A 27,019-nucleotide genomic window follows, 5' to 3' on the forward strand; every position below is an offset into this window, starting at 1 on the left:
AGAAAAGAGGGAGAATTTCCAGTATCACTTTGACAATGGTTTCTGATTAACCCTAACTATCTGTGTTAGACCATGTACCTGAGCTTACTGTATATCTTGAGCACAGACATTAACACCTCTTCACACCTCTTAGCTGTACCAAGGTCCTTTGTTACCTTTAAGCACTGATGTAATTTAGGCTGTCTGGGGCAATCTGAGGCTGTTTGCACTGATATACCCTAAGGTCAGATATGAATGATATGATCTCCCATAAGCCTTTGCTGACATTGGTAAGGCCAACAAGTTAAGGCTGGGCTGACATCTTTGAACCCCTCCCCCCCGAATATAAATGATAATTAACATTTTCTTGTGTACAGTGTGCTGTTTTTTTTAATTTTGTGGTTACCATTATGTATTAATAAGATTATGTTGTGTATATATAAAAAATGGATGGAAGAAATTGCATTACAATTAGTATTATTATGGGGTAGAGTCAGGGACGTAGTTTGGGCGGGTCTGAGGCAGAGTTTCGGCAGGGGTACTCGGTTGTTATTTGATAGGCTTAGGGGGTACTTGGCTTGAAAAAGTTGAGAAACACTGGTTTATAACATATGATTTGACACGTTATAAGGTATGATTTTATCTTCTTCAAAGCTCAGTTATTTTATTTCCTTTTAATGATATTTTATAAGTATTTTAATATTGTTTTTATATGTTTAGTCTAGGACTCCTGATACAGGCCCTCTGGCCAAAACAAGGTCCATGTCGAGCTTTGATACCTTTGTGCAACTGGATATTAATAAATCACCTTGGATTTGGAGACCTAGACTGCTCTGCTTTTTCCTTTGGTTGTACTAAAAGACAAACAGCATTTTTGAACTATAGCAAAAATGAAAACTTGATTGCAACTGATTCTGTATGTGATTATCATACAGATTTTCCCAGAAGGGGAATGGTCTGTAGTTATTCATCAGACTAGGACCTAAATTAACTTTCTTCAACAAAAGACTGTACAAAAGATGCTAACTTTCTCTGGAGGTGCCATACAGAGTACAAATGGGCATAATTAAGGAGCTGGCTTAATATGAGAGGTGCTCAGTACCCGTTGCCACCCACAGAGCAACTTACTTAGCAAATGGCCAATACTCATTTGGGACAATTCTATAAACTAGCACCTAGAGCCTCACAGCTTAGTAAAAGGAGCCCTAAATGTAAAATCCAAATGCAAATGTGGTTGCCTGTGGTCAATGGTATTATGAACAGGCAAACAGTATACACTAGATGGGCATTATAGACTTTACCTGCCATCACAGAAAGAGAACAATATGGAATGCAATTTCATACTATTTACCTCTGTTCTCAACAATCACTATCCACTTTTACTCTACTGACTGAGATGTCCAGCTCTACTACTGGCTAGAAATCTAAACTGCTTCCTCCTTCTTGCCTCCACCCTATCACACACTTCAGAATCTGTTCATCCGGTCTCCTATTCAGATTAAATTTCTTCCTCTACAGACGATCTCAGCAGAGAGCTTAGCCTAAGCATTTACATAGTTGAGACGGGCAGACTTCTCTCTATGTTTTTCTTACTTGCTGTAATGCTCTGAATGGAGAAATAAGCTTTAGGCAGTTGCTGGGTAAAAATTAAACAAAAACAAAAAAAAAGTCATCAAACAGGTATGTAAAGATGGTCAAAATATCAAATCAAAGTTTCTGACCTATAGAAGAGTAAAGAGCAAGAAACCCAATGCAAGATTTGGGATCTGTAATGTGTTCATTTTGATTTCGATAGGCTATGGCTATCCTGCCTTGCCAGATCAACTGTCACTGCCAAGGTTTCAAACAGCAAATCTGCAATACGGAATCCCCACAGCACAGGTTCAATGAATCAAAATATTAGGAATTGATTCTAACACATCCCCAAGACCAACTCGGCTTATTTCCCTCTCAAGTCAGATCCTGCTATGACAAGAACAAGACACATGGGCAAGGCAATTCTAGCAAGCTTGAGATAGGTTTCTGCTTTCATTATGTACTTTCAATACTTTGCTATCCTCACCTCATGAAGGTCAGCCATAGCTCACGGACACTATTTGTCTTGCAGCCTCTGTTGTGCAGATAGTGGGTGAACATACCACCCAGTTTGGGGCGGATACTGAAGCTATAATCTTTCCTTCCTTCAGTGGGATGTTTAACAGGTTGCTGATGTGACTCAGGCCAGGATTCTAAAAAAAACGCATTAAAAACCGACCGGGCGATGTCACAGGCGATCTTGTAGTGAATTCAAAAGCGCGAGTCATTCTCAAAAAATCGTGCATATAAATGAGGTTGGCGGACAGTAGCGAAGATTCGCTAAATTTACATGTGTCGAGTTGCTGATGATAGTGATCGGCACATGTGCAGGAAAGAGGCATGAATGTGCACATGTGCCAAGAAAGCAACGCAATGCAATAAGAACAGTGTGAGCAATTTGTGTTGCAAAGCCCAGCGTGAAAATAAAGCAAGAAAGGAAGGGAGAGGAGGAGAGAAGCAACGTCACCTTTTAACAAGTGCGAATAAAACATGCCTTTCTCTCCCAAAAACTACTATAATTCAGCTAAATCTTGTAATTTGTTTTTAATGTAAAGTTTTATTATGAACCACAGCCAGAAACACATAAGATGCGGGTATCATCAAGGAACATAAAGGGACAATAGCTGAACTGCTTCAACTAATAGCCAATAAGTCGATCAAATCAGAAAAGATCCCAGAAGACTGGAAGGTGGTGAATGTTAAGCCGATCTTCAAAAAAGGTTCGAGGGGAGATCCGGGAAACTATAGACCGGTGAGTCAGTTCTAGGAAAGATGATAGAGGCGTTGATAAAGGACCGCATCATTGATCATCTTGACGGACACGATCTGATGAGGATCAGCCAGCACGGCTTCAGCAAAGGAAGATCTTGCTTGACGAACTTGCTGCACTTCTTCGAGGGAGTAAACAGGTGGCTAGACAAGGGTGACCCAGTCGACATTGTATATCTGGATTTTCAGAAGGTGTTCAACAAGGTTCCACATGAACGACTACTTCGAAAAATTGCGAACCATGGAATCGAGGATGAAATACTCACGTGGATTAAAAACTGGCTGGCGGATAGGAAACAAAGAGTGGGGAATGGACAATACTTGGACTGGAAGAGCATCACCAGTGGGGTACCGTAGGGCTCGGTGCTTGGACCTGTGCTCTTCAACATATTTATAAACGATCTGGAAATTGGTATGACGAGTGAGGTGATTAAATTTGTAGACAATAAGAAGTTATTCAGAGTAGTGAAGACACAGAGGGATTGCAAAGATCTGCAACGTGACATAACCACGCTCAAGAAATGGGCAGCGACATGGCAAATGAAGTTCAACGTGGATAAGTGTAAGGTGATGCATGTCGGTAAGAAAAATCTCATACATGAATACAGGATGTCCGGGGAAGTACTTGGAGAGATCCCCAGGAAAGAGACTTGGGAGTATTGGTCGACAAGTCGATGAAGCCGTCTGTGCAATGTGCAACGGCGGCGAAAAGGGCAAACAAAATGCTAGGAATGATTAAGAAGGGGATCACGAATAAATCAGAGAAAGTTATCATGCCGCTCTACGGGCCATGGTACACCCTCACCTGGAGTACTGCGTCCAGCACTGGTCACCGTACATGAAGAAAGACACAATACTACTCAAAAAGGTCCAGAGAAGAGCGACTAAAATGGTTAAGGAGCTGGAGGAGTTGCCATATAGTGAAAGATTAGAGAAACTGGGCCTCTTCTCCATTGAAAAGAGGAGACTGAAAGGGGACATGATCGAAACATTCAAAATACTGAAGAGAATAGACTTAGTAGATAAAGACAGGTTGTTCACCCTCTCCAAGGTAGGGAGAACTAGAGGGCACTTTCTAAAGTTGAAAGGGGATAGATTCCGTACAAACATAAGGAAGTTTTTCTTCACCCAGAGAGTGGTAGAAAACTGGAACACTCTTCTGGAGGCTTTTATAGGGGAAAACACCCTTCAGGGATTCAAGACAAAGTTAGACAAGTTCCTGCTGAACCGGAATGTACGCAGGTGAGGCTGGACTTATTTAGAGCACTGGTCTTTTACCTAGGGGTTGCCACGTGAGCGGACTGCTGGGCACAATAGACCACTAGTCTGACCCAGCAGCGGCAATTCTTATGTTCTTATGTGCTCAAGAAGCATGCTTTTACCTCTCCCACAAAAATCCCCCCCAAGAAACTACAGTTTATGAAACTCATGTAACTTTTATTTTTTTTCATTAGCCAATGTGAAACACATGCCACAAGATGCACTTTTAACAGTGCTGGCACTGAACCGGCACCCCTGGACCAGTTGCTGATTTTTGTCGCCAAAGCCGACGCCACTCTCAGAAAATGGCTTAGCGATTTTCAAGAATCTACCAGAGTGCTCATTTCAATGTTGAAGAGCCTGTTTGAATGTCATTGTTGGAAACTGCTAAAAAGCTCGCTAAAGACAGAGATAATCCATTTTGATAATCTGCCGCTGAAATGCGTGCAGGCTAAACCGTCGGAAAACAGTTTAGCGATGGTGTTAAAGTTTTGAGAATCTGCCCCTCAGACAGATGCTAACACATTGTAACATCAGAACAGTGCCACCCTAAGCAAAGTCTGATCAGATGAGATGCGCTCACCAAGGAACCTGCCATTAGTCTTAGAAAAACATCAGAAGCACAATGAAATGGAAAAAGAAAAGACAGACAAAACATACCTAAGGCTCAATGAGAACAAGGCTTACCTGTCGTCATTTATTCGATAGAAAAAGCCATAGCCATTATGTACCATAGGCACCACAGCCCCAAGAACTTTAGTGTAGCCCACAAGGCTGGTTGAAAGCACAAAATTTCCACCTCCTCCGCTGTGAAGGACAAATCAGATATTTTTAGTACAATTAAAAATGGAGAAAATCTCTAAGGCAACAGAGGTTTATAGTTTTTATAGTACAGTACAGTTACATAGCCAGATCTGCTATTTTATGTGGGCCTTTCTGACCCCTACACCCCCAGTAGCTCAGAATCTCCCCTGTCCTTCCCAACCCCCTATAGATATATAAGTACAGGATTTTATTACCCTTCCCCCTCACATCTCTCCCTCTATCTCCTCTCCCCTCCCACCATCTCTGCCCCTGGTCCCAACATGTTTGCATCTCTTCCATTTCACCACCTATGGACTGGCAGCTCCATCTCTCTCTGAACTTTCTAGTTCCTCCCTGGTATACTTCCAAGGCATTGCCAGTGGCAGCAGCAATTCATATTTGCTGCCTGCTATAGCCTCGCAGGCTTCTCTCTGCTGGTCCTGCCCTCACTTCCTGCTTCTTCACCTGTTAACAGGAGGCAGCGAAAATAAATTGCTAATGCCACCAGTGATACCTTGGAGGCACACCAAGGTGGGAGGAACTGCTGCTGGATGGGCCTGTGCTTACCCAAGCCTACTTGTAACTATGCCACCAGTACTGTAGTAACAGCTAAAGCAGATGATGGGCACACAAAACTCATAGTCCTGCATTTCAAGCGTGCAGATTTCAGTAAAATGAAAGCATTCCTGAAGAAAGAACTGGTAGAATGGGCAGATATAAGGGAAGTTGAAAGACTGTAGTCCAAGCTAAAAGGATCTATAAAAATGGCAACTGAACTCTATGCAAGGAAAGTTAATAAAAGCAAGGTTCTCTAAACAGGTGGCTGAAAAACAAAGGCAAAAGAAGCAGGGTTCAAGAAATATAAAAGGAACTCAAGAAAAACAACAACATAGAAAAGAATACTGGATAAAACTAAAAGTAGTAAGAGAGAAATACTATTGTCGAAAGCACAGGTGGAAGAAAAAATGGCTAGAGATGTAAAAAGAGGAGGCAACTTTTTTCAGGTACATTGAAGAAAGACTAGAAATGGAATTGTAAGACTAAAAGATTCTGAGAACTGCTATGTGGAAAGCGATGGGGTAGAAACAGATGTACTAAACAAATACTTCTGGTCTGTGTTCATAGTAACATAGTAAATGACAGCAGATAAAGACCTGAATGGTTCATCCAGCCTGCCCATTAGTTATACCCATTAAAAATACATGATTAAATTAACTTGTCTCTTCTTTGATATTTCTTGGTCATAGACTGTAAAGTCCACCTGGTATTGTCCTAGGTTGCAAATGTTGAAGTTGGCATCCAAGCTCACTCCAGCCTATTCAACCATCCTGTTTGCAAGATATCTACCATAAAGTCTGGCCAGTAACATCCTCATGTTCCAAGTTAATGGAGTTCCCATTGATGGCCTCCCCTGCCCATCCTACACCAAATTAACACATATGGGATACAGACCATGCAAGTCTGTCCAGTACCGGCCTTAGCTTTTTAATTTACATCTTTCATTTTCTAATTAGAGATTCTCTATGTTTATTCCATGCTTTTTTGAATTCCATCACTGTTTTCCTCTCCACCACTTCCCTCGGGAGGGCATTCTAGGCATTTACCACCCTCTCCGTGAAAAATAATTTCCTAACATTGCTCCTGAGTCTTCCTCCATGAAACCTCAAAATTATGCCCTCTAGTTTTACCATTTTCTCTTCTCTGGAAAATATTTGGTTCTATATTAATACCTTTCAAATATTAAAACATCTGTATCATATCTTCCCTTTCCCTCCTCTCCACCAGAGTATACATATTTAGGTCTTTCATCCTCTTCTCATATTTCTTTTGGTTCAAACCCCTTACCATTTTTGTCACCTTCCAGAAAAGTCTGCAGAAGAACTGTTATTGACTGGCAAAATTAATAAATGAGACTGGAGTGGTTACCATGCACAAAAGAAAATATTTATGAACAACTTGGAAAACTGAAGGTGGTCAAAGCCTTGGGTCCGGATGGGATCCATCCCAGGATATTGAGGGAGCTCCGAGAGATTTTGGCGAGTCCTCTTAAAGATTTGTTCTATAAATCCCGGAGATGGGAGAGGTTCCATGGAATTGGAGAAGAGCAAAGATGGTCCCTCTTCATGAAAATGGTTGCAGAGATTAAGTGAGAAACTATAGGCCAGTAAGACTCATTTCAGAAGCATTGATGAAGGAATCTAATGGGTTACAAGATCCAAGGCAACATGGTTTTACTAAAGGTAAATTATTCTAAACTAATCTGATTGAATTATTTGACTGGGAGACCAGAGAATTGGATTAAGAGCATGCACTTGATGCAATTTACTTAAATTTCAGCAAAGCCTTTACTACTACTATTACTTATCACTTATATAGCGTTGAAAGGCGTACTCAGTGCTCTACATTTTGACATTTATAGATGGTCTCTGCTCGGAAGAACTTACAATCTAACTTGGACAGACAGACATGACATATAGGGCTGGGGATGCAGAACTGTTAGAAGTCTAAAGCACTCTCAAAGAGGTGGGCTTTTAACTGGGCCTTGAACATTACCAGAGATGGAGCCCGCCATAGGGATTTGAGCAGCTTGTTCCAAGCATATGGCATAGTAAGGCAGATGGGACGGAGTCTGGAACTGGCAGTTGAAGAGAAGGGCACAGATAGGAGGAACTTATCAGCTGAGCGGAGCTCAGGGGGGATCATAGGGGGAGATAAGTGAAGAGAGATAGTGAAGGGCAGCTGAGTGAGTGCATTTGTAGGTCAGTAAGAGGAGTTTGAATTGTATTTGGAAAAGGATGGGAAGCCAATGAAGTGAGTTTAGGAGAGGGGTAACGTAAATATCATGATTCTCCTGGAACATAAGTCGAGCAGCCGAATTCTGGATGGATTGGAGGGGAGTGAGATGACTAAGTGGAAGGCCTGAGAGTAGCAAGTTGCAGTAGTCTAAGTGCGAGGTGATGAGGGCATGGATAAGTGTTTTGGTAATGTGCTCACAGAGGAAAGGTCAGATTTTGGTAATATTATAGAGGAAGCAGCAGCAGGTTTTAGAGATATGTTGTATCTGGGTGGTGGAGTCAAAGATGACCCCCGAGATTATGAGCAGACAAAACAGGAAGGATGTCCAAAGAAGAGTGCTGTCCAAAGAGACAGAGAACGAAGGAAGCAGAGAGGTGGGTTTTATGCGGAAAGATGAGCAGCTCTATTTTATACAAAAATAATACCAAATACCACTTCCAGAGAGTATGTATCCAAAATTGATTCTACAATGGTTATAACTACTCAGGAAAAGGCCTCAGAATAGGAGCTTACGCAAAGTCTTTATCATAGACTGAAACTTCAGCGTAACTGCTCCTTGCTCCAATCACTGGCCCAGAAAAACCTGAGAGTATATTCAATACAGTTTACTTCAAGTTTGAATAAATATAGTTTTTTAACTTTTTTTTTAACCCTTTTTGTAAACTATAACCTTTTGGTAAACTATAGGTACATCTCTCTATTAGTTTGAAAAAGGATTTGACAACTGGATACTTATCTTAAACGTTGTCATAGTTAATTCAAATGTTGCCTGTAAGTTGCCAAAAATTGCCGACGTGGCCAGCATTTCGTGGACATATCACTCAGTCCACTGCTTCAGGGCCATAGGCAAAAGCATGCAGGCATCTATAAAATAATAAGATAATCGCATAAGAGTCATATCATTCAGAGTATTCCTGTCATACATTACAGGACTGACTTACTGTTCCGTTGAAAGCTGCCAAAAGCTCACAAACAACAAACTAATAGAGAGATGTACCTATAGTTTACCAAAAGGTTATAGTTTACAAAAAGGGTTAAAAAAAAGTTAAAAAAAGTTAAAAAACTATGTTTATTCAAACTTGAAGTAAACTGTATTGAATATACTCTCAGGTTTTTCTGGGCCAGTGATTGGAGCAAGGAGCAGTTACGCTGAAGTTTCAGTCTATGATAAGACTTTGCGTAAGCTCCTATTCTGAGGTCTTTTCCTGAGTAGTTATAACCATTGTAGAATCAATTTTGGATACATACTCTCTGGAAGTGGTATTTGGTATTATTTTTGTATATTGTGTTTTGAACCGAGAGCGGACGCAACTCGACAGGATGAACTGAGAGAAGTAAATGCATGGATGAGGCAATGGTGCGGAGAAGAGGGTTTCGACTTTGTGAGAAACTGGACAACATTCTGGGGAAGAAGCAGGTACTATAGGAAGGACGGCCTACACCTCACCAAACAGGGAGCTAGAGTCCTGGCTGAGAACATGAAGAAGTCCATTGAGAAGGCTTTAAACTAAAGATCAGGGGAGAGCCGACAGTCGACAACCAGTCGATGGCCCGGACACCAGGATATCCTGAGGAGGCAACTTCATGCAACCGCAAAATTACAGGGGAAGTACACGAAGGAACTACAAAAGGCAACGAGAAAGATCAGATAGATCCAAAAAGGGAAGCGAGGACAACCAAATCCAAGAAATTAGCACAAACAAATCTCAAATGTATGTACACAAATGCCAGAAGCTTAGGAAACAAAATGGGCGAACTGGAAGAACTAGCAAAAAGAAAACAACTGGATATCATAGGAATAACAGAAACATGGTGGAATGAAGAGAATGAATGGGACACGGTATTAAATGGTTATAAACTATACAGAAGAGATAGGATTGGGCAAAAAGGGGGGGGTATTGCCCTGTATGTCCAAGAAGAAATAGAATCTATTAGAGTAGGGGAGACGGAAGCAAATGGTAAACTGGAGTCCCTCTGGATAAAGATTCCTGGACAAAAAGAAGCAAACACCAAAATTGGCCTCTATTATCGACCCCCGGGACAGATTGAAGAAACAGACAAAGAAATGATGGAGGAAATTAACCGTGGATGTAAATCAGGGAATGTAACGATCATGGGGGACTTCAACTTTCCGGGGATAAACTGGAAAATGGGGATGTCAAACTGCGCCAGGGAAACAAGATTCCTGGAAATGATAGGAGATCGCTTCCTTGAACAAATGGTGGGAGAACCGACAAGAGGAAACGCAATCCTGGACTTGGTCATAAATGGCATTACTGGAAGGACAGCAGATGTAGAGGTTACGGCCCCGCTGGGGACAAGTGATCACAATACGATCAATTTTACCATTGGCATTGGAAAAGGGAAACCAATCAAGACTAAAGCCACAGCCTTTAACTTCAAAAAAGGGAATTACGACAGCATGAGAACCATGGTTAAAAAACGGCTCAAAAAGGCAAAAGCAATAATCCAAACAGTTGATCAAGCATGGTCTCTACTGAAAACCACCATTACAGAAGCACAGAATCTTTACATACCGAAGATATCCAAAGGAAGGCGAAAGAAGATCAAAGGAGAACCAGCTTGGTTATCCAAAGAGGTGAACGTTGCAGTGAGGGATAAGAGGAACTCATTTAAAAAATGGAAACGTGAAAAAACAACAGAGGCCTGGAACTGCCACAAAATCTATCAGAAAAAGTGTCACAAAGCAGTAAGAGATGCCAAAAGAGTCTATGAAGAGAAGATAGCGCAAGAAACCAAAAATTTCAAGCCCTTTTTTAGGTATATAAAAGGAAAGAAACCAGCAAGAGAGGTAGTGGGTCCTCTCAACGATCAAGGAAGGAAAGGGACAATAAAAGAAGACAAGCAGGTTGCCGATAGGTTAAATTCATTCTTTGCCTCTGTCTTTACAAATGAGGACACTACAACAATGCCAGAAACAAGGAGGATATTCGCCGGAAGCATAGAGGAGAGCCTCGCAACAGTACATGTGGGGTTGGACATGATATATTTTCAGATTGATAGACTTAAAAGTGACAAAGCCCCTGGACCGGACAGAATTCACCCAAGAGTATTAAAGGAACTTAAGATAGAAATTGGCGAACTATTACAATCCTTAGCTAACATGTCAATCAGAACCTGGCAAATACCGGATGACTGGAGGATAGCAAATGTCATCCCAATTTTCAAGAAAGGATCAAGAGGTGAACCGGGAAATTACAGACCTGTGAGTCTCACATCGGTTCCTGGGAAGATAATTGAAACACTAATTAAGGATACCATTGAACAACACCTGGAAGAGCACAACCTAATAAGTGCTAGTCAACACGGCTTCAGGAAAGGGAAGTCATGTTTGACAAATTTACTTCAATTTTTTGACAAGGTGAATAAACAAATCGATAATGGAGATCCAGTGGACATAATCTATTTGGACTTCCAGAAAGCGTTTGACAAGGTCCCGCACGCAAGGCTTATGAGTAAATTACTAAGTCATGGAATAGGAGGAGAAGTGCACAGATGGATCGGCAAATGGCTAGAGAACAGAAAACAGAGGGTGATAATAAATGGGAAATTCTCGGATTGGGAGAAGGTGACTAGCGGCGTGCCTCAGGGCTCGGTTCTTGGACCCATCTTGTTCAATATTTTTATAAATGACCTTGAAGAGGAAACGACATGCAATATAATCAAGTTTGCAGATGACACAAAATTATGTCGGGGGGTTGGCTCTCCAAGGAACTGCAAGGATCTTCAGAAGGATCTGAACCAGCTGGAAAAATGGGCGATATGAATGAATTTCAATATAGACAAATGCAAGGTGATGCATCTGGGAAAGAAAAATAAAGAACATGAATATAGAATATTGGGTGTGACATTAGCCAAATGCGAACAAGAAAGGGACTTGGGGGTCCTGATAGACAGAACCCTAAAACCATCGGTTCAATGCGCGGCGGCAGCAAAGAAAGCAAACAGGATGTTGGGCATGATTAAAAAGGGGATCACGAGTAGGTCGGAGGACATCATAATGCCACTTTACAGAGCGATGGTCAGACCACACTTGGAATACTGTGTCCAACACTGGTCTCCATACCTCAAGAAGGATATAACTTTGCTGGAAAGGGTGCAGAGGCGAGCCACTAAACTAGTCAAAGGTATGGAGAATTTGAGCTATCAAGAACGCCTCCGAAAACTTGGATTGTTCACCCTCGAAAAGAGAAGATTGAGGGGGGATTTGATAGAGACTTTTAAAATATTAAAAGGATTTGACATAATAGACCAGGAAGAAGCATTACTGACATTTTCAAATGTGACACGGACAAGAGGTCATAGCCTGAAACTGTGTGGCAGCAGGTTCAGGACAAATGTCAGGAAGTTCTGCTTCACACAGCAAGTGGTGAGCGCTTGGAATGCTCTCCCAGAGGAGCTTGTGGCAGAGACTAGTGTTCAGGGTTTCAAGCGCAAGTTGGATGCACACCTTCTTGCAAATCATATCGAGGGATATGGGAGATCCGGGTCTCCAACAGGGAGCACCTAACTGGGCCTCCGCGTGTGCGGATCGCTGGACTAGATGGACCTAGGTCTGATCCGGTGAAGGCGTTTCTTATATTCTTATGTTCTTAACCACTTCGGGTGAATATATCTTGGAGTTTACAGCTCTATTTTAGCCATATTTAATTTTAGATGTCGATGAGACTTCCAGGTTGCAATTTTGGACAGGCAGGCTGAGACTATAGACTGGTCTGGGTTTCAGTAGATCTGAGGGAGCCGAATGTGCTAGGAGGTGAAAGGCTGATATGAATGAATGGGGAGAGGGACCTGGGGGTGATAGTGTCTGAGTATCTGAAGGTGATGAAACAATATGACAATGTGGTGGCTGTAGCCAGAAGGATGCTAGGCTATATAGGGAGAGGCATAACCAGCAGAAAAAAGAATGTGTTGATGCCCCTGTACAAGTCGTTAGTGAGGCCCCACTTGGAATATTGTGTTTAGTTTTGGAGTCTGTATCTGACTAAGGATATAAGACTTGAAGCGGTTTATAGGAAAGCAATGAAAACGGTAGGGGATTTGAACCAAAAGACGTATAAGAGATTGGAAGACCTGAATATGTATATTTGAGAGGAGGGATAGGGTTGATATGGTACCATACCATATAGTTTCTTATGTCCTGCAATTTTCAACAAGGAATCATTGCAGCTTACAATGAGATTTGGGATCAGTTATTACATTAACAAATAAATTCTAGAGAACATATTGGATAGCAATCAGTCATTATAATGAGAAAAGATAAGTCTTTAAAATTCTCCTGAAGCTGACATTAGTATAGGGGTTTAAACACTTAAAAAGGTATTAATATACAGTAGAACTAAATCTTTTTCAGGGAGGAAAAATGGTAAAACTAGAAGACATAAATTGAGGTTGTGGGGTGGTAAGCTTAGGAATAATGTTAGGAAATTCTTTTTCATGGATAGGGTGGTTGATGCCTGGAATGCTTTCCCAAGGGAGGTGGTGGGGAGGAAAATGATGACAGAATTCAAAAAAGCGTGAGATGAACACAGAGGATCTCCAATTAGAAAATTAATAGAATTAATTGAAGAACAAGGGTCAGACCTAGGCAGACTTGCACGGTCTGTGCCCCATATATGGCAATTTGGCTTAGGATAGGCTGGGGAGGACTTCGATGGAATTCTAGCATTTGATGGCAACTCTAGTCATTTAGAACATGAGGAAGGTGCTGGATGGACTTTTTAGGTTCACCTCCTGCAAATGATGTGATGGTTTGGATAGGCTGGAGTGAGCTTCAATGGCAACTCCAGTAGTTGGAACCCATGGTATCAAGCTTTGACAGTAACTCCAGTAGTTCCAGGCGGACTTCTACAGTCTAGCGCCCAGTAACATCAAAGAAAAAAGTCTATTCAAATTAAGCATGAATGTATGGTTGGGTAACAGTTGGGCAGATGGGATGGACCATTCAGATCTTTATCAGCCGTCATTTACTATGTTCCTAAGTGTTTGATCTGCTGGTGCTAAGCAAATTAACTGGATATAAATCTGAGGCAGAACTAAAAGTTATTACCTTTTGGTGAAAACAGGGTCTATATAAAGCTCAGGTACAGGGAGACCTTGTTCTTTCGCTAGTATTAGGAGGCCCAAAAGGTGACGGTCAAAGCCTGCATTAAAGCACACACCACAAAATATAACAACCACAGACAATAGTATGTTTTGACGAAAAACCTTTCCGGTGACAGAAAATTATTGAAAGGAATTTAAAAGGAACATACCATTTCCATTCTGGCTTTCATGCATCAATTTGTTGTGCTTTTCAAAGGCTTTTAACATGAGCTGCTGTCGTTTATGAGGCTATAAAATAGGAAATTTTTAAAAAATGAAACATGTAATACCTTCTCCTAAACTTCAACTCCCGCTAACAGCCAATATGCATTTCCTATAACAATTAGTTCACTTAAACACACTTAAAACAAATGTCAAAACAAAACAAAAAATATATTGTTAGTCCAATGAACAGATGTTACCTAAGTTATTTTTTCATGTTTTCTGATCTTTGTATTTCTTAATTCCAATTAAAATGATAAGGCAGATCTTGACAAATTTTCACTGAATCTTTGAGCCAAGGACAAAGCTTAGGAGCCACCAGCTGAAACCTCTCATTTCCCCTCCACCCCAAACTCAACTTTGTCCATAGTGAAGTTTGAATAAGGGAAAGAGGGGAGGGTAATCCTCTGATATAAAAAACAGCTCCTTTAGAAACTGATTTATCAAGATTCTGTTCAAGGATGTTTTTAATTGTTAACATCGCTCTGACGCATTTACTATCCAACAGGACTCTAACTTCCCCCTCTTGTGTTTTCCATTTACTATCGTCTCTCTTATCGAATATTGTATTTCTTCCCCCCTCTCCTCCATGAACATATTTGTCTGTCTTTGCCATTTTATATTTTTAGTTTTTTAAATTATGTACACCACTTAGAAGATTGTGTCTCTGAAAGCTTAATAAATCAGTCCCCTAAGGTACCACTGCACATCACTGCCAAAAACCAATAGTCTCCCTTCCAGAAGCATGGTGTCAACTGTGTTACATTCACCACTCACGTGATAGGTAAAGAAAAGAGTTAATGTCCTTTGTTTCACATATCACCATGATATTGGTCTCACCCTCTGTCATATACTATTTACCCCAGTTTTCACTCAGCTTCTGTCTCTCTCATACCCCTCCCCCCATTTTTACCCAGTCTTTTTCTTTTTCTCTCTCTTATATACCCCCTCCCTAGCTTGTCTCTCTGCATCTCTTTCAAACTAGGTCTGGGAAAACCAGGACGTGTCCTCTTTTTAAGAAGACTGGCCAAGTGGCCAGACATTTTTTTAAAAAATGGGGTTATCTCTCCGGGTTTAGCTGGCTCTCCTGACTCCCCCCACCTACCTCTTCCCTGGGCCCAGGGTAATTTAATCTCTGGGCAGCCAGCAGAAAGGTGAGCCTGCTGCTGCTGGCCTTCCCCTTGAAGCTGCCTTTCTGCAGGTCCTGCCTACATGGAAACAGGAAGTCGCTGCACCCGGGAGAGAGGGAATGAAGGAAGACCTATAGGAGAGGGGAGTTCAATGGAGAGTGAGAGAGAAGCACCTGTGGGGGAGGAGGGTTGGAGGAAAGGAGAGAGAGAAGTACAGTATTAAAACGGTACAGAGGATGGAAAAGGGAACTAAAGAACTGGGTGGCCTGGGGGTGGGGTCATGTGTCCTCATTTTCTTCTTTACAAATATGGTAATCCTATCTCATACCCCTCTCCGCAGCCTTTACCCAGTCTTTCTGAGCCTGCTACCTAATTCCCTTCACCTTGCTAGCAGAAATAACAGCATATTTCAAACGTCTCTGCTGCAAACTGGCTCACTGAAAGATTGAGCCACTAGGTGCAGAAGTTTTAGACTGGTCTTGTGGTTTCAAATCTCAGCTCAAGCTTTCAAGCGATGTGAATCACAGCAGGGAAGGAGGCATCATGTTTTTTTTGTGGCAGCACAAAAAAGAATAATAGTAATAAAGAAAAGATTCAGGGCAAGAAATCTCAGGTGCAAATTCTAGGCACCATAGGAACCTGGTGCCTAGCCTTATGGTAAGGAATTTGATAATTTTACTGTGTAGTGCTGTCATTGCATGTAACCATTCTCTGCTGGCCTTTTTCTTCCCCAATGGATCTTCCTGAATGAACTCTTCCTCATAACACATTTCCTGATGTTGTAGAGGACTCCAGAGAATCAGCAGAGGATAAGGCTTTTCAAGCCATCACCACTGAAGTCAATCTGTAACCTAAGTGAAATGGGTTGGTGGTTTCTGTCCATTTTCTAATGGATATAATAGGTATCCACAGTACAGCCTGGCACCCCTGTTGGTAGTCTTGGCAAAGAGACCAAAGAACTTGGAGAATTGTAAACAGATGATCTTCTCTCCTTTAGGGGTGCTCCCCTCTAGAGCTGAGTTCAGGCATATTAGCAGGGCACTGTAAGCAATCCTGCAGCTTCCATCAGTTCTATACATAAACGCAGGCCTGTTTGCCAGTGCTATACAGCCTGGCTCTTTTCACAACTATTAAGTATCTAATTTTTTTTTAATTGGGGAAAAAATATAAAACACCAACATATTCCTGCAGTCAACTAAGTTTTTCCATCCTTTTCTGTTATCTTAATAGGTTTTAGCTGCATTATTATTATTATTTATTCATTCGGAATAATTTTACAAGTATAAGGAAAATAGGGTAATTCCAAATCAGAGATAATAACAAGAAAACTCATTAAAGAAAACAAATTATCTATAATTTTTTTTTCTCTTTCTTAGACCACAAATACTTGAAGTAGGAAAAAGATAAGGAAATCACAATAAGGAAAAAATATAAAGAAAGAAGAAAAAGCCCAACTTATTATTCAATTATTCTATCCAGGTCCTTTGGATAAAACTTTTTTATAGCACAAAGGATCTCATTTGTTCATGTGTGAAAAATATATATTTGACACCTAAATACTAGACAAAGCATTTGCAAGGAAAACAATGATAAAAACAAGACCAAGCTGCATTACTTGAAATGGATAAACATGGCAAGTAACAGAATCATTAAGCAAATCATTTATATACCACATCTTCCTTGCAATTCTGTGCAGTTCACAATTTCAAGACAGTACACATTTGCAGCAAAATACAATTCAGCCTATTTAGGTACTTTTCCAAATAAGTAGGTCTTTAATGATTTCCTAAAGCTTAAATATGAGTCACATGTTAGAATCAATGTGTCAAAATTACAATCCCAAAAGGCCGCCTGATAAGCCAGTATTTGATTCTAAAATCTTTTATATTGGCAACCCTTTACTGATGGAAATTCAAATAATCTAGGGCCTCATACAGAACGCAAGGTGTCTGCAAACTTAAAATGATCAGGAAGATAAATCGGAACCATGCCATTTATTATCTTATAACACATGCTGCCAAACTTAAAAAGTACTCCGGCCGACAAAGTGGCAGATGAATTTTAACATAAATAAATGCAAGGTGATGCATCTAGGAAAGAAGAATAAAGAACACGAGTATAGAATGTTTGGGGTAACATTAGCAAAATGCGAACATGAAAGGGATTTGGGGGTACCGATTGACAGAACCCTGAAGCCATCGGCGCAATGTGCGGTGGCGGCGAAGAGAGCAAACAGGATGTTGGGCATGATTAAGAACGGGATCACGAGTAGATCGGAAGAAGTCATAATGCCACTTTATAGAGCAATGGTCAGACCACACTTAGAATACTGTGTCCAACACTGGCCTCCTTACCTCAAGAAGGACATAACTCTGTTGGAGAAGGTGCAAAGGCGAGTCACGAAACTAGTCAAAGGAATGAAAAATTTGAGCTACGAAGAACGCCTCAGGAAACAGGGACTGTTCACACTCGAGAGGAGAAGACTGAGAGGCGATTTGATAGAGACTTTTAAAATATTAAAAGGATTTGATAAAATAGACCAAGAAGCAGCATTACTAACATTTTCAGATGTGACACGGACAAGAGGTCACAGCCTGAAACTGGGTGGCAGCAGGTTCAGGAAAAATGCCAGGAAGTTTTGTTTCTCACAACGAGTAGTGGGCGCTTGGAATTCTCTTCCTGAGGATGTTGTGGCGGAGACTACTCTTCGGGGTTTCAAGCACAAGTTGGATATACACCTTCTTGCAAATCATATTGAGGGATACGGTAATTTCAAGTTTTCATAATAGAGAACCTAAATGGGCCGCCGCGTGAGCGGATTGCCGGACTTGATGGACCTCGGTCTGATCCGGTGAAGGCATTTCTTATGTTCTTATATGTTCTCTAACTGCAGCCAGTATAAACGTCGGTAGTATTCCGAAATATGATCGAATTTATTTAAGTTGAATATCAATCTGACGGCTGTATTTTGGATGATCTGCATCCCTTTGATGTTCTTTTTACTTGTAGCTAAATATATCAGGTTACAATAGTCTAGAGCAGTGGTATTCAACCTAGTCCTCAGGGATCACCTGGCCAGTCGGGTTTTCAGGATCTCCACAATGAATATGGATGACAGAGATTTTGAAAACCTGAGGACTTGGTTGAATACCACTGGTCTAGAGTACTTAAAACTAAGGATTAGACCAAAAGTCTAAATGCATCGAAAGTGAAATAAGGTCTGATTGTCCGAAGCTTCCATAACAAAAAATGGCATTTTTAAACTAAAGAATTAATTTGAACATCTATGGTAAGTTCTCGGTCTAGATAGACCCCTAACATTTTTATTATCAAAAGGATGGGATATTCTACTCTTTTCAATTTCACTGAATCTTCTTTAATCTTGTTGGATGGTGAAGCAAGAAAAAACTTGGTTTTATCGGGATTAAGTTTTAACTTGAAATCTGTCATCCAGAATTCCACAGAATGGAGAACAGAGGACAAAAAATGTTGGGTTTCTACTGAGAAGTTGAGGATTGGCACTGTGATTGTTATATTGTCCATGTAACTATAAAGTTTGATTCCTAATGATGATAATTTGGTTCCCAGATAAAATTATCAAGATTAAACAAGGTAGGGGAAAGGGGGGAACCTTATGGAACCCCACTTGAGTTTATATATTGCAGGGAGTATTACTCTTTGAAACGGACCTCATAAGTACAACATATCTCAACAAGATGTCATGATTGACTAGATCAAATATACATCTCAGGTCAAATTGCAGGATCAAAACACTTGTTCCTACACTGAACAGTTAATGCAAATGGTCCATTAAAGATGCTAGTTCTATCTCCGTACTATGGAGTGAGCAAAACCCTGATTGAGTGGGGTGCAAGACTGAGAATTGATCTAAATAATTTACACATTATTTATATCTATCTATATAGATTACACATATTACATATATGTAGTACAAAGAAAAAGTTTTGTTAACATCCAAGTGTGGTCTGTAATTTTGTCTAATTTGCACTTAAAACAAAATTGGATCCTAATCTACATCCTGATAAGAGAGAAATATAACCTCAATAATAAATAACTTGGATGAAAAAAGGATATATTTTGATTATTCAACAATATCCTTGTGTGGAAACATGAACCTTTCATTCAGTAACTGGTGGCATCAGGGACTGTGTAATGCGAGGCACTGATCATACTTAAACAGTGCAGCTTAATTCCACAATATTTGGTCAATATCCATTATGCTGTAGTGTGCTTCAGGGCTCAGGGCTCTCCTCGATTTTATTTCATCTTTTTCTTGAGTCCACTGGAATTCTATGAATGTCGGAGCTTTTACCGCCATGGTCAGTGATTAAAAAAAACCTAATGTGGCTTTGTAAAAGGGGGGGATTTAAATAATTTGTCGTCTAAAGTAATTCTGGTCATAGGTTATGCCTCGGTACCTAATATTTCTCTTCACCTTCTAGGACATGCTCCTTCCTTAGTAACATCTTTAGAAATTATTTGCTGTTGCTTGATCCACAGCTTTCCTTTGAGAGTCAGGTCACCAAAGAAGTTAAGGCAATTTTTTTGGTACTGAAAATGTCTGCGCTATCAGAGCATTTGTTGTCTGCTCTTTTCACATTCGTCTTTACCCTTTTGGATAATTGGGGTTTTTTCCCCTCAATTTTATTTAGAAATGTTTAGAATAATACAAGAAAGAAAATTAAGATAGTTTAAATGTGCAACAATTGTAGCTGTACAGTAATTTTATAGTAAGACATGTATAGATTATAATATGACAATGTGGGTCTCATCCTCAAAAAAAACAGTGGGAAAAAACATCCAAGTCATAAGCCTGTCCTAGTCCCACCCATACATGCCTCTAACATTCCCCCTTGAGATTTAGTTGAATTGTAGATAAACAATATAGATATCCATCTGGAAAATAGGTTTTGAAAATAGCAAATTAAGAGGGTTTGGGAGAAAAATGTCCATATGCCCCTTTATGGACATTTTTATTTTTTGAAAATGCGCTCCATGATGTGTCTAGTTTACCCTGCGTCTATGGGTTGGATTTGTCAGCCCTTTAGTTCAATGTCTGTATGGCTCTGATGGGGAAGGTATTTAGGAATCTGGGGGTGGCCTGCTAGTTTTATGCGAATGATTTGCAAGGTTTTTTTCCCCCAGTGCAGGGTCAATGGAGACAGTGTGTTCAACAGTTGGAGCTGTGTTTGGAGTAAGATTGGGAGACAGATGGAGAAGAATCAGTTGGTCCATCTTTGTTTTGTGTTCAGTTTGGGGTGCTGTATATGTAAGTTTTTTTTATGGGTGCTTTATTGTGATCTGCCTAGTCTGTAGGCAGAATATAAATGAATAAAAAAAAATAGTACTTACAGTAAAAGCTGGATCCAGCATGGCTTGGCACCATTCCACAGCTTCCATTGTGCAGGATCTCATGGTTTCTGTGCGACCATGGTAAAACTTTCTTGTACTAGCAGTTTCATAACAGCAACCTGGGCTGGAGAGAAATACAGAATTTGCAGTAACCAAAATCTCTTGGTATCTGACTTGGTGAACAGATCTACTAAACCTCAGGAGAGAATGAGTTTGGATCTTCTATCAGTGATGGTCAATCCAGAGCATATATGGAAGGAGTTTTATAAAAGGTCACCAAAAGATAGGCATGAAAATATTGCACTCACAGCGTGTATTCTATTAGGCAGGTAATTTCTATTGTATAATACCAATGTAAGTTTGCATTAACGTGCCTACTAAAGCCATCTCTTTGGCTGGCTTAAATGCATGCAACTCACCCATGCCCCTCCCTCTTGCAGTTACCCACTAAGGCCCATATTCTCTAACCGGAGCTGATTTTTTTTAGGTGCCAGTAGGTGCCTAATCTCAGTATAAAAATGCCATTTAAATTATTTTATTTATTTAAGACATTTTTAATCCACCTTTATCCAAGGTGGCTCACAGTTTCACATACACATTTCAGGATTTAAACATCTTAAAAATCATATACATCAGCAAAAATCATAACATTATACCATCTCAACCACTCATCTACTACATTATTTCAATAAAGCAGCACAAATCTGATAACCTACAAAAAAGATATTCAGAAAATAAAGTCTTAACTTAAGAAGAGGGATATTAGCTTAGAAAAGTTTAACCTAGAAATGTTTATAAATGAGGTGCTTACAAAGATCCCCAATGTTTCTATCTGGGGTGAATTATATAGCCGACACTCTGTATGATATTATCAGTTATGAACAAGGTGTAAGCCTATATTTGGCAGATGCTCTAGATCAGACAGTGCAGGAGATTCATCCTCCAAAGCCACTCTGAGCAGGATTCTTTTTCAAGGGCATGGGTCTGAATGACCTGATGGCCACCGTTACAGAACATAACCCTAAGGCCATGCCGGACAGCAAAAGATTCTGTCCTTATGTGGGAGGTCAAGCAATGCAGAGATCATTTCAGGGATCACGGCAGAGGTTCAGCAGGAGCCTCTGGCTCTCATCCCTCCCCAACCTCCAAAAAGCACAATGACTCCAGAACAGAGGCCAAGCCCCCCCCAGATAGGGAGCAAGCTGTCAGCCTTTTGGTCAGTCTAAACTCATGATAGGTGCAGGCTGCAAGTCCTAGAAGTTGTTTGAGAAAGTTACACAATTGAGCTTTGTACCTCCCTTCCAAACCTCTTTGTAGATTCTCCAGCCAGCCAGAGAAAGCCCTCATTATCCAGGCAACGGTACAAAGGCTACTGGATCTTCGTGCCATAGAGCTGATACCAGACAAAGAATTGGGCTCATGCAGATATTCCATATACTTCATCATGCCAAAGAAAGGCTCAGACAACTGAAGGCTAATTCTGGACCTCAAATTGGTCAATGCTGCAGTCGGTCATAGCGACAGTGGCACTGGGGAAGCTCTTGTTCCCATCAATTTGATGGAGGCCTATCTCCACTTTCCCATTTTTCCAACCCACAGGAGATATTTTCGATTTCATGTGCTGGAGCAACATTTCCAGTTCTCGGCATTCCCCTTCGGCCTCACAATGGCACCTCACACTTCTACCAAGGTGATGGTGGTGGTAGCAGCGTACCTCTACAAAGCAGGGTTCAAGGTACACCCATATTTGGACAATTAGCTAATCAGGGCCCCATGCAAGGAGGAAGGCGAACTGGCAGTTTCGAGAGTGGTCCATCTCCCAGAATATGGGATGGATTGTCAGCTTCAAGAAGAGCTTGCTGGAGCTGACCCAGTGCCTGGAATATCTGGGAGTTTCGACACGGACTTGGGCCAAGTCTTTCTTCCAGAGCCATGCAGACTGAAGTTCTGGAAGCATATTTTGGACCTGCTACAGAGTCCAACTCCCATGGTATGGAATTATCTGGCGGGAGCTATAGAGGTGGTCCCTTGGGCAAGAGCACATATGAGACTTTTTTAAGACTCTCTTTTCTCTCTCAATGTCTCCTCAGATGGACTTGCTTCAGCAACTGCTTCCCTGGTTGCCAGAAGCAAAAAGCAGTCTGTGGTGATGCAGCTGGCAGATGGCTCCCCTCTCAAGGGGCATGTCTCTACGAATTTCCTACTGGAAGATTTTAACGACAGATGCCAGCATTTACCGGTGGGGGGGGGGGGGGTCATTGCAACAGACACCCAAATTCAGGATCATTGGACACTGGCTCAGCAAAAATTGTCCATGAATCGACAAATTCAGAGACATTCAATTTGCACTTCAGGCACTGGAGAAGTCTCTGGAAGGTAAGGCAGTCAGAGTCTTCTTGGACAATGTGACAGCAGTAGTCTATGTGAACAGGCAAGGAGGCACCATGTTACACCTAGAAGCTCAACACCTTTTTCGGTGGGCAGAAGCTCATTTGCAGGAGTGGAAAATGTATAGGTTGATTTTCTCAGTCAGCAGACTCTCAACCCGGAGGAATAATCTCTGTCCCCCCAGGCGTTCACCTCCATAGTTCAGCGGTGGGGGCGTCCACATGGATCTGATGGCCTCAGTTGTGAACACAAAGGCAGATGATGCTGTATACAAACTTTTTTTTTTTAAATTGAAAAGCTTTTATTGAAAAACACTCCAAACAGCATATAACAATAGCACATGAAATGCCAGAACAAAAATGCATAGAGCAAAATAACACACTCCAAAATAGCACACATAAGTACAATCAAGAATATAAACATGTGCAAGTCCTACAAACTAATAAGAACACTCTATAATACCCACCCAAGCACAGCCAATACCCCCCCTCCCACCCCCCAGGGACAAAGCACAATACCCACAGCTCTCAATATGGTTGAGAACAGTCAATGCCAAACATAACCCAAATATTGGAAAAGAATATGGTTATGGGATCCCCCCAAGCATCACCCCCCATTCCGACTCCAAGGCCAACTCAAAGCCCCTGACCACCCCTACCACAAACCCCCACAGAGGCCCGAAAATTACGCCACACATGAGCATAGCCATGTAGTTTACCATGTCTCAAGGCTGTTAAGTGATATAGGTTCTGCCAAGTCAGCAAACGGTGCTCCACCAGGGCCCACGTGGGAGGGAGCGCCTGATTCCACAGAGAGGCAATGGCTAAACGAGCAGCAGTGAATGCCAACTTGCAAAACAAAGAGTCACCCCAAGCCAGATCCAATTGATGCCAAAACAACAAGGCGTGTCGCCAATCGGCCGGTATCTGGACATCCAGGATCCGGGACACCCGAACAAAGACCTCAGTCCAGAATCCACACACCTGCCCACACTGCCACCACATATGAAAGTAGGTACCCACTTCCCCACAGCCCCTCCAACAGAGAACACTCGCACCTCCCCGCCAGCGAGCCACAACCTGAGGGGTATAATACCAACGAAAGAGGACCTTGTATCCATTCTCGATCAGCAAAGCAGCTATACCCGCCGAGGAAATCTCCAACCAGATGTCACCCCAAGTGTCCCAGGAAATAGCGGAACCACCATCACCCTCCCAGGCCCTCATGTAGGGAAGGGGAGCCCCCCGACAATTAAGACACCTGTATACCGCAGAGAGAACTCCCTTCCGGAGCACTGGACCCAATAGCAGCTCAAAGGGCATCTTCGGTATACAAACTTAAGGATTAGATTAGATTAGATCAATTGGACTTAGGCATATAGAAGATCCCGTTGTCTATTATATGTTAAAGGAAGCCTCAGCCCCACCACTCCACCGCTATGTTAATTCTTGATTGCGGGAAGAATTACGTGGCACCTCATCATTGGCTGCCCGTATGCATTTTTTTACCAAAATTTATTTATTAATATATTTATATCTCCATGACCTAATAAATAATTTTTAATTATTAAAAGTAGCCTATGTACTTAGCTTATTCCATCAGCCAACGTCTGGGAGTCTGACTCGACATGACATGTTTCGCACCAAACAGTGCTGTATCAAGAGTCTCCCTAGAACAATAGGAAAAGGGGACCGTTAAAAGGATATTCACAACCGCCCCCCTCCCTACTTCGTACATTAAATCTTGTCCCAACTCTCAGCGTATTATTTCACTCAACGAGAACGCTCGTGTCATCCGACTCTACAATGTTTATGAGAGAAAGATGGCCGCGGCGTCTAACCTCGGGGTTTAAATATCCCTCCCTTCATACTGAAAAAGTTACCTCCCCCCTGTCTCTTATTGGCCTGACCCTATCCAATGAGTGAAGTCCACTCAATTTCCCCATTCAGCCCCCGTGGTTCCACAGTGTCCAGCATGAAGATATGCCTCTGCAGGTGCCACGTAATTCTTCCCGCAATCAAGAATTAACATAGCGGTGGAGTGGTGGGGTTGAGGCTTCCTTTAACATATAATAGACAACGGGATCTTCTATATGCCTAAGTCCAATTGATGTGATTGGTGTATATGCGAGTGGATTTGGGTTCAATAGATATTGAAGTTGTATGCCATTGATTTCTGGTGGATAATATAAAGCCATTACAAGCTCCGATTTCGGTAGTCCTGGACTTTTTACAAAAGTGAAGGGTCTGTTAGTAAGATTGCTGAAAGTGCAGATAGCAGGCCTTTCCGGTTTCCAAGCTTGGGGGGGAAAGATGCTCTCTGGCTTCTCACCTAGATGTTGCATGGCTCATTAAAGGGTCTCTTCAGCTGCGCCCTCTGGTGCGTCTCCCTTTCTGGAATCTTAACATCGTATTAAAAGGTATCAGTAGAGCTCCATATGAGCCCTTACATGAGGCTTCCTTTCTGGATCTTAGTCAAGATGGTGTTTCTGGTGGCAATTTATGTCAGCAAGACAAGTTTCTTTGTTACAAGTTCAGTCCTGCAGGGAACCATTCCTTAAGATTATGGATGCATGGATCTCCTTATTCACAGTTATGTCCTTCTTACCAAAAGTAATCTCTGCCTTCCATGTCAATTTGAAGTCTATTTGCTCGTTTTCACCCTACGGGGGCTAAGAAAAAGGATAAAGCGTTGCATTTGCTGGTTGTCAAGCGAGTGCTTCGCCAGTACCTTGAAGTTACCCATGAGTTTCATGTATTGGATCACCTTTTTGTTCTGACCAGTCATGCCAAAAAAGGAGGCCAGTGTCTAAAGCCTTGATTTCCAGATGGATTAAATGGCCATTTCTTCCACATTATGTAGACTGCGGTAAACAGCTGCCGATTGCATTAAAAGTGCAATCTACTAGAGGAGTTGCTAAATCATGGGTGGAGACTCGGGCAGCTTCACTCAAGGAAACCTGTAGAGAAGCTATTTGGTCTACCCTTCATACCTTTATCAGATTCTATAGGGAGGACGTAGCAGCCAGGAAAGACACTGTTTTGGCACATCGCCTGCCTTCTGCCTTAAGATCAGTCTGAATTTGAAGAATTTTCTGTCTTTCGGATGTATCGAGAGGATATAAAAAGAAGGCAAACACTAAAAAATATAAAGCCTGGTTTAAGCCACTGCTTGATAGCAAGACATGCAACTATGAGCTCTATATAAGACTAGTGCTTGTTGCATGTGTTTTTGTATCTGGATTGAGCAGTTATTGAATGTTAATTTTAACTGGTAATGTTTGTTAAAGAGCAGAACAGAATAGTAGTGTCAGGGATTTTTCCCTGTTTCCCTCCTTCCGGTTATGTCAGTCATTACAATGCTACTTGATTGTTTTTGTATAAACTGAAGGGACAGGAGAAACTCCCTGGAAAGGAGGTGAAAAAAATCATTAACAGTATTCCGCAAGCAACTTGCGGGTTCAGATGCATAACCCTAGTGTTCAAGACCACTAGACACACCTATAAGACAGAAGATTATCAAGGTTAATTACCTAATCTTTCTTTAAAAATCTTTGGCTTTGATTCACACTTACAGCTGGATTCTATATACGGCGCTGCTATCAGCAGCTGCTGATTGGATGTAAACCACATGATGGTGCTTTGTACAGAATTGCGCCTCCAGGAAAGACAAGCCAGAAATGTAGGTCAGGGTTTTCCAGGTCTACATTTCTGACGTCTATCTATGCTGTGAATAGGGCATGGATAGGGCTAGGATAGGGCAGACACAACTACCTTTGGTCACTCCTGCCCGTGCTGTCTCCAGTTTTAAAATAGTAAATGAAACCTCCAGTGGTAGCCTTACCACTGCTAGGATCCTGACCCCCCTAGTAGTAGTATCACAAAAACTACCACTAGAGGTTGTGGCTGATATTTTGAACCCTGAACAGGCACAGGTAGGAGCAATTGGGGGATTGCCCCTTTCCTCTCCATCCCAAGCCACCAGGACATCCTTAAAGTAATAATGCATCTGGGAGGGAGGGGGGAGATCTCTTCAGGATGGAGAATTCTTGGGGGGGGAGGGAGTGGGAGGGAGTTTGGATGCTTGATTAAGTCCACAGTGGTCAGCGTTTAAAAATG

At 41.5% G+C, this 27,019-nt stretch overlaps 1 protein-coding gene across 5 annotated transcripts in view; it reads right to left on the minus strand.

Moving 5' to 3' along the window:
* Positions 1-27,019, minus strand: part of CROT (carnitine O-octanoyltransferase) — a 93,055-nt gene that overhangs the window by 10,793 nt on the left and 55,243 nt on the right. For 3 of the 5 annotated variants that reach the window (XM_033931213.1, XM_033931215.1, XM_033931216.1), the window contains 4 exons: positions 20,514-20,637; positions 13,959-14,037; positions 13,754-13,847; positions 4,771-4,890 (listed from right to left, as the gene is read on the minus strand). In XM_033931213.1, coding sequence (XP_033787104.1) covers positions 4,771-4,890; positions 13,754-13,847; positions 13,959-14,037; positions 20,514-20,637 — 417 coding nt within the window. Of the gene's footprint in view, positions 1-4,770; positions 4,891-13,753; positions 13,848-13,958; positions 14,038-20,513; positions 20,638-23,146; positions 24,571-27,019 lie in introns of those variants that run through there. The other 2 variants (XR_004538135.1, XM_033931217.1) reach the window with 2 other exon arrangements.

This window comes from Geotrypetes seraphini, chromosome 2 (assembly GCF_902459505.1).
Source record: "Geotrypetes seraphini chromosome 2, aGeoSer1.1, whole genome shotgun sequence".
Taxonomy (NCBI): domain Eukaryota; kingdom Metazoa; phylum Chordata; class Amphibia; order Gymnophiona; family Dermophiidae; genus Geotrypetes; species Geotrypetes seraphini.